This window comes from Coregonus lavaretus (genome assembly GCF_964263955.1).
Source record: "Coregonus lavaretus genome assembly, chromosome: 37".
NCBI classification, from domain to species: Eukaryota; Metazoa; Chordata; class Actinopteri; order Salmoniformes; family Salmonidae; genus Coregonus; species Coregonus lavaretus.
Genome location: NC_140024.1, coordinates 22,082,727 through 22,095,561, shown reverse-complemented (window position 1 = coordinate 22,095,561; position 12,835 = coordinate 22,082,727). Strand labels below are relative to the sequence as shown.

The following is a 12,835-nucleotide window of genomic DNA, read 5'->3' as shown; positions in this document are numbered from 1 at the left end:
TTTACAACATTTCCTTATTGAGCCTGCCTGAGTGACTTGACTCTCATTCCAGGCAGCAAAGCTGATATGGTACATTTCACACTTCTGTTCCTGAGGAGGAAGATGATGTGTGAGAGAGGCTGTGGAGGGTTAACTGAAGGGGAATGTGAGAACTAGGAGTTAATTATTTAACTATTCAGTCTGGGATTCAGGAATGTAGCTTTGGTTTGGCTACATGAGAACATGAGCATAGTGGGGGGAGATTAGGGTGTGTGTGTGTTAACGACCACAAGATCATCCACTTCGCAGGAAATTACATTAAGATCAGGCCAAGATACCTTTGTAATGCACAGCTCTTTCCAGTCTTGCTATTAATGCAGATGTATACAGTGGGGAGAACAAGTATTTGATACACTGCCGATTTTGCAGGTTTTCCTACTTACAAAGCATGTAGAGGTCTGTAATTTTTATCATAGGTACACTTCAACTGTGAGAGACGGAATCTAGAACAAAAATCCAGAAAATCACATTGTATGATTTTTAAGTAATTAATTTACATTTTATTGCATGACATAAGTATTTGATACATCAGAAAAGCAGAACTTAATATTTGGTACAGAAACCTTTGTTTGCAATTACAGAGATCATATGTTTCCTGTAGGTCTTGACCAGGTTTGCACACACTGCAGCAGGGATTTTGGCCCACTCCTCCATACAGACCTTCTCCAGATCCTTCAGGTTTCGGGGCTGTCGCTGGGCAATACAGACTTTCAGCTCCCTCCAAAGATGTTCTATTGGGTTCAGGTCTGGAGACTGTCTAGGCCACTCCAGGACCTTGAGATGCTTCTTACAGAGCCACTCCTTAGTTGCCCTGGCTGTGTGTTTCGGGTCGTTGTCATGCTGGAAGACCCAGCCACGACCCATCTTCAATGCTCTTACTGAGGGAAGGAGGTTGTTGGCCAAGATCTCACGATACATGGCCCCATCCTTCCTCCCTTCAATACGGTGCAGTCGTCCTGTCCCCTTTACAGAAAAGCATCCCCAAAGAATGATGTTTCCACCTCCATGCTTCACGGTTGGGATGGTGTTCTTGGGGTTGTACTCATCCTTCTTCTTCCTCCAAACACGGCGAGTGGAGTTTAGACCAAAAAGCTCTATTTTTGTCTCATCAGACCACATGACCTTCTCCCATTCCTCCTCTGGATCATCCAGATGGTCATTGGCAAACTTCAGATGGGCCTGGACATGCGCTGGCTTGAGCAGGGGGACCTTGCGTGCGCTGCAGGATTTTAATCCATGACGGCGTAGTGTGTTACTAATGGTTTTCTTTGAGACTGTGGTCCCAGCTCTCTTCAGGTCATTGACCAGGTCCTGCCGTGTAGTTCTGGGCTGATCCCTCACCTTCCTCATGATCATTGATGCCCCACGAGGTGAGATCTTGCATGGAGCCCCAGACCGAGGATGATTGACCGTCATCTTGAACTTCTTCCATGTTCTAATAATTGCGCCAACAGTTGTTGCCTTCTCACCAAGCTGCTTGCCTATTGTCCTGTAGCCCATCCCAGCCTTGTGCAGGTCTACAATTTTATCCCTGATGTCCTTACACAGCTCTCTGGTCTTGGCCATTGTGGAGAGGTTGGAGTCTGTTTGATTGAGTGTGTGGACAGGTGTCTTTTATACAGGTAACGAGTTCAAACAGGTGCAGTTAATACAGGTAATGAGTGGAGAACAGGAGGGCTTCTTAAAGAAAAACTAACAGGTCTGTGAGAGCCGGAATTCTTACTGGTTGGTAGGTGATCAAATACTTATGTCATGCAATAAAATGCAAATTAATTACTTAAAAATCATACAATGTGATTTTCTGGATTTTTGTTTTAGATTCCGTCTCTCACAGTTGAAGTGTACCTATGATAAAAATTACAGACCTCTACATGCTTTGTAAGTAGGAAAACCTGCAAAATCGGCAGTGTATCAAATACTTGTTCTCCCCACTGTATATGTTACAATGACATCATCCTGTTGGTATCCTGTGTTCCCTCAGTCTGATTCATATCCCCCACCTCCTCTCCCTCCTCTTCTCTCCAGCCTCCCAAGAACAAGAATGCTAATGGTCCCAACAGCCACGCAGCAGCGCGGGTCCTCAGCCCCCCGATGAAGAGCAGCTCATCCTCCTCTTCCTCGTCTTCGTCCTCCTACAGCTCGTCGTTGGAGAAGCGGGCCCAGCGGAGGCTTGTGAAGGAGCAGAGGGAACAGCAGCAGCAGCTGATGGAGGAGGCTGGGGAGGACAAGCAACAGAAGGCTAACAGGATCATCCATGAGGCCATCGCTAAGGCCCGGGAGAGAGGAGAGAAGAACATCCCCAGGGTCATGAGTCCAGAGAGCTTCCCCTCTGGCAGCTCCTCGGCCCACAGGAGAGAGAGGGAGAGGGACAGAAACAGAGACAGGGAGAGGGACCGAGGCAACAAGACCAGGCCCAAGACCTCCAAGAAGGCCCGCATTGTGCCCTCGTCCAAGCCCAAACAGAAGGCCAAGATCGGGTAGGTGTCTAACTGACCTTGTTCTCATACGCCTCACTATGCCCTTAGAACACCACAGCTGTATGGCTGATACAAGACCACGGTGTCTTATTTGTTTTGAAAAGTAATTTCAGTGGCCTTCCACTTTAAATCTACCATTTCATTTTTGCTCTGCACTCTGTCTAAAGCAAGTTGTGTCACACTGTCAATTCTCCTTTAATGGCTTGGCTTCCTTTGTACCCATTTATTTCTGGGCACAATAAAATAGCTGGTTGACTAGCTGCTAGCAGCTGCTAGCTTGACAGACATACACTACCGTTCAAAAGTTTGGGGTCACTTAGAAATGTCCTTGTTTTCAAAAGAAAATCAATTTGAATGTCCATTAAAATAACATCAAATTGATCAGAAATACAGTGTACATTTTACATTTTACATTTACATTTACATTTTAGTCATTTAGCAGACGCTCTTATCCAGAGCGACTTACAGTTAGTGCATACATTATATTTTTTTCCCCCTGTGGGAATCGAACCCACAACCCTGGCGTTGCAAACGCCATGCTCTACCAACTGAGCTACATCCCCTGCCGGCCATTCCCTCCCCTACCCTGGACGACGCTGGGCCAATTGTGCGCCGCCCCATGGGTCTCCCAGTCGCGGCCGGCTACGACAGAGCCTGGATACGAACCAGGATCTCTAGTGGCACAGCTAGCACTGCGATGCAGTGCCTTAGACCACTGCGCCACTCGGGAGACGGACATTGTTGTGTAGACATTGTTAATATTGTAAATGGCTATTGTAGCTGGAAACAGCTGATTTTTTATGGAATATCTACATAGGTGTACAGAGGCCCATTATCAGGAACCATCAATCCTGTGTTCCAATGGCACGTTGTGTTTGCTAATCCAAGTTTATCATTTTAAAAGGCTAATTGATCATTAGAAAACCCTTTGCAATTATGTTAGCACAGCTGAAAACTGTTGTGCTGATTAAAGAAGCAATAACACTGGCTTTCTTGAGACTAGTTGAGTATCTGGAGCATCAGCAATTGTGGGTTCGATTACAGGCTCAAAATGGCCAGAAACAAATAACTTTCTTCTGAAACTCGTCAGTCTATTCTTGTTCTGAGAAATTAAGGCTATCCCATGCGAGAAATTGCCAAGAAACTGAAGATCTCGTACAACGCTGTGTACTACTCCCTTCACAGAACAGCGCAAACTGGCTCTAACCAGAATAGAAAGAGGAGTGGGATGCCCCGGTGCAGCTTCATTAAATAGTACCCGCAAAACACCAGTCTCAACGTCAACAGTGAAGAGGCGACTCCGGGATGCTGACCTTCTAGGCAGAGTTGCAAAGAAAAAGCCATATCTCAGACTGCCCATCTTAATCTTTTTTTTTTATTGGCCAGTCTGAGATAAGGCTTTTTCTTTGCAACTCTGCCTAGAAGGTCAAGATCCCGGAGTCGCCTCTTCACTGTTTACGTTATGACTGGTGTTTTGCGGGTACTATTTAATGAAGCTGCCAGTTGAGGACCTGTGAGGCATCTGTTTCTCAAACTAGACACTCTAAAGTATTTGTCCTCTTGCTCAGTTGTACACCGGGAATAGCCTTCATTTCTCAGAACAAGAATAGACTGACGAGTTTCAGAAGAAAGTTATTTGTTTCTGGCCATTTTGAGCCTGTAATCAAACCCACAATTGCTGATGCTCCAGATACTCAACTAGTCTCAAGAAGGCCAGTTTTATTGCTTCTTTAATCAGCACAACAGTTTCAGCTGTGCTAACATAATTGCAAAAGGGTTTTCTAATGATCAATTAGCCTTTTAAAATGATCAACTTGGATTAGCAAACACAACGTGCCATTGGAACACAGGACTGATGGTGGCTGATAATGGGCCTCTGTACGCCTATGTAGATATTCCATAAAAAAATCAGCTCTTTCCAGCTACAATAGCCATTTACAACATTAACAATGTCTACACTGTATTTCTGATCAATTTGATGTTATTTTAATGGACAAAAAAATTGCTTTTCTTTCGAAAACAAGGACATTTCTAAGTGACCCCAAACTTTTGAACGGTAGTGTAGCTGCTCGTAAAATAGTAGCTGCCAAGATGGCAGCTCAAAGTTCATTTTAATTTACGGCATGCTAGAACTGTAAACCAACAGCCACATTCATGACACAGACAGACAGGATGGAGCAACAACGGCTGCTGTTAGCATTTAGGCTAGCTTGCTGCAGGTAGGACAACTAGGTTATGACAGGGACTAGTGGATATAGGGATTTAGTGTATACTGTATCCGGTTCCCTTCCCCCTGTACAGTGAAACTGTGTTGTTGAACTGTAAGCCACACCCAGTGTGAGCTCATGTAATATCTGGCCTGAGGCGGGGAAAGACAGGCAGCCAGGCTTGGAGGCAGGAAGAAGGCAGGCAGGCTGGAAGGCAGGAAGACCGGCAGGCAGACATGCTGACTGGCTGGGAGGCAGAAAGACTGGCAGGCAGGCAGAAAGACAGGCATGCAAGCTGGGAGGCAGGAAGACATGCAGGCAAGCTGGGAGGCAGGGAGGAGGAATGTGTATATTGTCACTCAGGTCATCACCAGGGTGGTTATGGAAGCTGTGAAATGAACCAATCAGGGATAGAGAGAGACGCTCTTTTTTCATATTCTCATTAAGCGAGCAGGGCTGAGAACAGCACAATGGCTGACTATATTGTCTCCCTGCCTGCTTCCCTGCTTCATGATTAAAGATTATATGAGCTCGGCGGCTGCATGTGGAAATGGCTGTAACAGATAATGGATTTTGCTCTGTGAGAGATAGTAAGAGAGAGAGAGTGTGTGTTGCAGTGGTGCAGATGTTAATGAGGGAGAATATACATCTGTCAGGTTAGATAAGGGTTGGGCTGAACCGGGTCTGTATGGTTCATACTCAGGAAACCCAATGGGCCTGATGTTGAACACTAGAGATTTTTTTTTGAATTAATTTCACTATTCGAATAGTATCATGAATTTTTGTCGGATATTGAAATTATATACAGTACTAGTCAAAAGCTTGGAAACACCTATTCATTCAAGGGTTTTTCTTTATTTTTACTATTTTCTACATTGTAGAAAAATAGTGAAGACATCAAAACTATTAAATAACACATATGGAATCATGTAGTAAACAAAAAACTGTTAAATAAATCAAAATATATTTTAGATTCTTCAAAGTAGCGACCCTTTGCCTTAATGACAGCTTTGTACACTCTTGGCATTCTCTCAACCAGCTTCACCTGGAATGCTTTTCCAACAGTCTTGAAGGAGTTCCCACATATGCAGAGCACTTGTTGGCTCCTTTTCCTTCACTCTGCCATCCAACTCATCCCAAACCATCTCAATTGGGTTGAGGTCTGGTGATTGTGGAGGCCAGGTCATCTGATGCAGCATCATCACTCTCCTTCTTGGTCAAATAGCCCTTACACAGCCTGGAGGTGTGTTGGGTCATTGTCCTGTTGAAAAAAAAATGATAGTCCCACTAAGCGCAAACCAGATGGGATGGCGTATCGCTGCAGAATGCTGTGGTAGCCATGCTGGTTAAGTGTGCCTTGAATTCTAAATAAATCACTGACAGTGTCACCAGCAAAGCACCCCCACACCATCACACCTCCTCCTCCATGCTTCACGGTAGGAACCACACATGCAGAGATCATCCTACTCTGCGTCTTACAAAGACACAGCGGTTGGAACCCAAAATCTCCAATTTGGATTCATCAGACCAAAGGACAGATTTCCACCGGTCTAATGTCCATTGCTCGTGTTTCTTGGCCCAAGCAAGTCACTTATTGGTGTCCTTTAGTAGTGCTTTCTTTGCAGCAATTCGACCATGAAGGCCTGATTCACGCAGTCTCCTCTGAACAGTTGATGTTGAGATGTGTCTGCTACTTGAACTCTGTGAAGCATTTATTTGGGCTGCTATCTGAGGTGCAGTTAACTCTAATGAACTTATCCTCTGCAGCAGAGGTAACTCTGGGTCTTCCTTTCCTGTGGCGGTCCTGATGAGAGCCAGTTTCATCATAGCGCTTGATGGTTTTTGTGACTGCACTTGAAGAAACTTTAAAAGTTCTAGACATTTTCCAGATGGATTGACCTTCATGTCTTAAAGTAATGTCATTTCTCTTTGCTTATTTTAGCTGTAATATATATGGACTTGGTCTTTTACCAAATAGGGCTATCTTCTGTATACCACCCCTACCTTGTCACAACACAAGTGATTGGCTCAAACGCATTAAGAAGGAAATAAATTCCACAAGTTAACTTTTAACAAGGCACACCTGTTAATTGAAATGCATTCCAGGTGACTACCTCATGAAGCTGGTTGAGAGAATGCCAAGAGTAAAAATAAAGAAAACCCTTGAATGAGTATGTGTGTCCAAACTTTTGACTGGTACTGTATATTTATTTTACTTAAGTTTTTAACCTGAGCACTGCTGCGCGAGGGAGAGAGGCTGGCGCTCTATTGCTGCAGCTGCGGAGGGGGCGGTGTGTGTGAGATGGGAGTTAGCAGACGGAGGGAAAAAAAGAGACGTCAAGGCGCCAACTTGGTTACAGCCAAGACTAGCTAACTTGTAGCAGGCACAATGTCATTTATCATCCCAATAACAGTGCCTGTCTTGACTGGAGTAGTCTAGAGAAACTAGCTAGCTGGGCTAGTTGAGGCCACATGCTGCGCTTTCTCCTCAACCCCATTCAGATAAAACAACAGCCTACATACCTGTTGGTTGCTCGTTGTAGCCTACTACTTCCCATTTTGCTAACTTTTAATTCTGTCATTTTTATTCCATCTTGCATTGCATTAGTGAACTCACTCCACTTGCTACACATTGAGCCTATTTGCGGCTTTGATTGATCAACATAAACAACAAATCAAATCAAAATGTAATCAAATTTTAAACAAGAGGTGTAGACTAACAGTGAAATGCTTACATACTGGCCCTTCCCAACAATGCAGAATAAAAATACATATATAATAATGAATAAATACACTATGAGCAATTATAGCTTGGCTATATACATGGGGTACCAGTACCGAGTCTGTGCAAGGGTACATATAGGTAGGGGTAAAGGGACTAGGCAACAGGATAGATAATAGACAGTAGCAGCAGCGACTGTGATGAGTGTGTAATTGTTTGTGTGGCGACAATGTGCTGTTCATGTGTACTGTATGTGTTGGAGTGTCAGTGTGAGTGTGTGGGTAGATTCCAGTGTGTGTGCATAGAGTCAAAAAGAGTTAGTGCAAAAAGGGTTAATGCAGATAGTCCGGGTAGCTATTAGGTGAACTATTTAGCAGTCTTATGGCTTGGGGGTAGAAGCTGTTCAAGAACGTTTTGGTCACAGACTTAGCGCTCCACTACCGTTTGCCGTGCTGTAGCAGAGAGAACAGAACTTCGGTGGCTGGGTCTTTGACAATTTTTAGGTTCTTCCTCTGACACGTACGGCCCCAGTGATGTACTAGGCTGTACGCACTACCCTCTGTAGCGCCTTGCGGTCTGATGCCAAGCAGTTGCCATACCTAGAGGTGATGCAGCCAGTCAAGATACTCTCAGTGGTGCAGCTGTAGAACTTTTTGAGGATCTGAGGTCCCATGCCAACCTTTTTCAGCCTCCTGAGGGGGAAGAGGCATTGTCGTGCCCTCTTCACAACAGTGTTGGTGTGTTTGGACCATGATAGGTCCTTAGAGATGTGGACATAGAGGAACTTGAAGCTCTCGACCCACTCCACTACAGCCCTGTCGATGTGAATGGGGGCGTGTTCGGCCCTAAGTTTCCTGTAGTCCACGATAAGCTCCTTTGTCTTGCCCACGTTGGGGAAGAGGTTGTTGTCCTGGTACCACACTGCCAGGTCTCTGATCTCCTCCTTATAAGCTGTCTCATCGTCATCGGTGATCAGGCCAGTAGTCGTGTCATCTGCGAACTTAATGATGTTGTTGGAGTCGTGCGCGGTCATGCAGTTGTGGGTGAACAGGGAGTACAGGAGGGGACAAAGCACGCACCCCTGAGGGGACCCGTGTTGAGGGTCAGCATGGCGGATGTGTTGTTGCCTACCCTCACCACATGGGGGCAGCCCGTCAGGAAGTCCAGGATCCAGTTGCAGAGGGAGGTGTTCAGTCCCAGGGACCTTAGTTTAGGGCTGGGCGATATGGCCTAAAAATCATATCTCCATTTCTATTCAAGCTTATGGGCGTTTCACGAGTCTCATCAACAATCTCTCAAGTCCACGTGTTAGTGAATTGTTATGAATTGTTATGAACACACCCTTCTGTCTGTCTCCAACTTTTTGAAAAGCATGTTAGCCTGTCCACTTTTTTCAGATGTTGAAATCAAGTGGCCTACCTTATTTCTCAGAATGAGAACGAGTTGACAATTCCTTATATAATTGTATTTTATGCTTATTGCACATTTGATAAAACACAGACTAGACAGCTAGTATACAGTGGGGAAAAAAAGTATTTAGTCAGCCACCAATTGTGCAAGTTCTCCCACTTAAAAAGATGAGAGAGCCCTGTAATTTTCATCATAGGTACACGTCAACTATGACAGACAAATTGAGATTTTCTTTCTCCAGAAAATCACATTGTAGGATTTTTTATGAATTTATTTGCAAATTATGGTGGAAAATAAGTATTTGGTCACCTACAAACAAGCAAGATTTCTGGCTCTCACAGACCTGTAACTTCTTCTTTAAGAGGCTCCTCTGTCCTCCACTCGTTACCTGTATTAATGGCACCTGTTTGAACTTGTTATCAGTATAAAAGACACCTGTCCACAACCTCAAACAGTCACACTCCAAACTCCACTATGGCCAAGACCAAAGAGCTGTCAAAGGACACCAGAAACAAAATTGTAGACCTGCACCAGGCTGGGAAGACTGAATCTGCAATAGGTAAGCAGCATGGTTTGAAGAAATCTACTGTGGGAGCAATTATTAGGAAATGGAAGACATACAAGACCACTGATAATCTCCCTCGATCTGGGGCTCCACGCAAGATCTCACCCCGTGGGGTCAAAATGATCACAAGAACGGTGAGCAAAAATCCCAGAACCACACGGGGGGACCTAGTGAATGACCTGCAGAGAGCTGGGACCAAAGTAACAAAGCCTACCATCAGTAACACACTACGCCGCCAGGGACTCAAATCCTGCAGTGCCAGACGTGTCCCCCTGCTTAAGCCAGTACATGTCCAGGCCCGTCTGAAGATTGCTAGAGTGCATTTGGATGATCCAGAAGAGGATTGGGAGAATGTCATATGGTCAGATGAAACCAAAATAGAACTTTTTGGTAAAAACTCAACTCGTCGTGTTTGGAGGACAAAGAATGCTGAGTTGCATCCAAAGAACACCATACCTACTGTGAAGCATGGGGGTGGAAACATCATGCTTTGGGGCTGTTTTTCTGCAAAGGGACCAGGACGACTGATCCGTGTAAAGGAAAGAATGAATGGGGCCATGTATCGTGAGATTTTGAGTGAAAACCTCCTTCCATCAGCAAGGGCATTGAAGATGAAACGTGGCTGGGTCTTTCAGCATGACAATGATCCCAAACACACTGCCCGGGCAACGAAGGAGTGGCTTCGTAAGAAGTATTTCAAGGTCCTGGAGTGGCCTAGCCAGTCTCCAGATCTCAACCCCATAGAAAATCTTTGGAGGGAGTTGAAAGTCCGTGTTGCCCAGCGACAGCCCCAAAACATCACTGCTCTAGAGGAGATCTGCATGGAGGAATGGGCCAAAATACCAGCAACAGTGAGTGAAAACCTTGTGAAGACTTACAGAAAACGTTTGACCTGTGTCTTTGCCAACAAAGGGTATATAACAAAGTATTGAGAAACTTTTGTTATTGACCAAATACTTATTTTCCACCATAATTTGCAAATAAATTCATTACAAATCCTACAATGTGATTTTCTGGAGAAAAAAAATCTCATTTTGTCTGTCATAGTTGACGTGTACCTATGATGAAAATTACAGGCCTCTCTCATCTTTTTAAGTGGGAGAACTTGCACAATTGGTGGCTGACTAAATACTTTTTTTCCCCCACTGTATACTAGCTGTCTAGTCTGTGTTTTATCAAATGTGCAATAAGCATAAAATACAATTATATAAGGAATTGTCAACTCTTTCTCATTCTGAGAAATAAGGTAGGCCACTTGATAGAATTTGTAAAGCTGTGGAGCTTTGCAGCTCCTTCAGGGTTATCTTTGGTGTCTTTGTTGCCTCTCTGATTAATACTCTCCTTGCCTGGTCCGTGAGTTTTGGTGGGCGGCCCTCTCTTGGCAGGTTTGTTGTGGTGCCATATTCTATCAATTTTTTTATAATGGATTTAATGGTGCTCTGTGGGATGTTCAAAGTTTTGGATATTTTTTTATAACCCTGATCTGTACTTCTCCACAACTTTGTCCCTGACCTGTTTGGAGAGCTTCTTGGTCTTCCTGGTGCCGCTTGCTTGGTGGTGCCCCTTGCTTAGTGATGTTGCAGACTCTGGGGCCTTTCAGAACAAGTGTATATATATACTGAGATCATGTGACACTTAGATTGCACACAGGTGGACTTTATTTAACTAATTGTGTGACTTCTGAAGGTAATTGATTGCACCAGATCTTATTTAAGGGCTTCATAGCAAAGGGGGTGAATACCAATGCACGCACCACTTTTCCGTGCTGTATTTTTTAGAAAGTTATTCTTTTTATTTCACTTCACCAATTTGTCCATTACATGAAATCCAAATAAAAATCAATTTAAATTACAGGTTGTAATGCAACAAAATAGGAAAAACGCCAAGGGGATGAATACTTTTGCAAGTCCCTGTACATTTTCTCCAAAATGTACCAAGGCAGTCAAGCTACAGTATTAGCATTTAAACCCACAGTCTTTGTTGTACCTCTGGAAGTTGACTTAGGCCTATTTATTTGTACTTTTCCCCATTCTCATTATGAAAGGTGTTATTTCTATGTCATGTCTGAGATTATTACTAACATCACTAAGTTAGTAGTATGCCCTAGCCTTACTTTATATGATGTGCTATTGTATGTAACCTAACCTATTTTTACACGATGTAGAATTTGTAAAGCAAAGGTCTGATTTCTGAAACTAGGCTAAACACAAAATTAAACCTAGTCTTTCCACTATTGTTTCAATGCTTCTTTCATGAAGCTTGCTTCATACATTCCAGCCATTTTGAAAGATCAAAGTAGGCCTAATTCATGTTGAGGAAAACTGTTTTACCTTTCACAGTACAATTCACTGAACCAAACGGACCAATGAACTAATGGAATCTGAGAACGAATGGAATGAACGGCTCCTTACTCTTTCTTTTAACATCCAGGGTCTTCTCTTACATACCTTAGCCTAAATTCATTATAGTTAAGTGCTTTGGCCTGTACATAATGTTGCTAAATAGAAAACACGTTTAGACATGTCTGCATCTAAAGAATGAACTCAGGTTGAGGTTCCTTCAGTACAGGTTTATCCATCCCAGAGTTCCTCAGTCTCCACTCTGACTTGTAGGATTGTGCTAGTGATCCTATGAGCCAGTCACAAAGCCTTCCTCTCCTGGTGTCTGATTTACAGTGGTGCCTGTGGAGATCTGTCCAGAGCAGGAAGTGCAGAGAGGGTCTGGCACCCCAGGGCCAGGCCATTCACTAGAAAACCAGGCATGGACTCTGTCCGCTATAGGGAGGGATGGTCACTGTAGGGATATTGTCTCAATGCAGAGGGAGAAGAGGATGTTTTCCTATGACCTAGCCCTCTCGCAAAGACCTACACCTTTTGTTAATGTGTGTGTGTTGGAGACTGTTGTTCTACAGTGTGTCTATATGGAAGGATGTTTTCCTTGCTTTGAGTGGGCTGGTACAGTAGCATAGCATGTGTTTGTATGTTTGTGTCCTCTGTTCTGTCGTCGTGGCTATGTACCTGTATGCCTATATTTTATGTGTTGAGTTTGTGTTTGTGCTTTCTGTTGTCGCTGTGTGCCAATGTGGCCAGTGTACATGTGTGTGCCAGTGCAGTCTGTGTGTGAGGTGCGGTGCAGTACAATGTGAGGGATAATGGTTGTGTAGGGTAATGAAGACAGCAGGAGTACATGGTGCTCTGGGGAGGTTTCATGCAGGCGGAGGAACCAAAGTGTGTGTGTGTGTGTGTGTGTGTGCCGCCCTCCCAGGGTCTTCTCATATAATATTAACGCTCAGCCTTCTCCCTGTCAGCACCCGCACCGCTGCAGAGGCGCTAACCTTCCGCAGCAGTCATTACTCCTGCCTCTGCTATGGGGGGGGGGTTTAAATGGTAGTTATACAGGATAATATAAGGGTGTA

General features: G+C 44.2%; 1 protein-coding gene across 6 annotated transcripts in view; it reads left to right on the top strand.

Moving 5' to 3' along the window:
• Nucleotides 1–12,835, top strand: part of LOC311111201 (chromodomain-helicase-DNA-binding protein 9-like) — a 109,414-nt gene that overhangs the window by 35,028 nt on the left and 61,551 nt on the right. For all 6 annotated transcript variants that reach the window (XM_084153906.1, XM_084153905.1, XM_084153904.1 and 3 more), the window contains one exon: nucleotides 2,065–2,516. In XM_084153906.1, coding sequence (XP_084010032.1) covers nucleotides 2,065–2,516 — 452 coding nt within the window. The remainder of the gene's footprint in view (nucleotides 1–2,064; nucleotides 2,517–12,835) is intronic.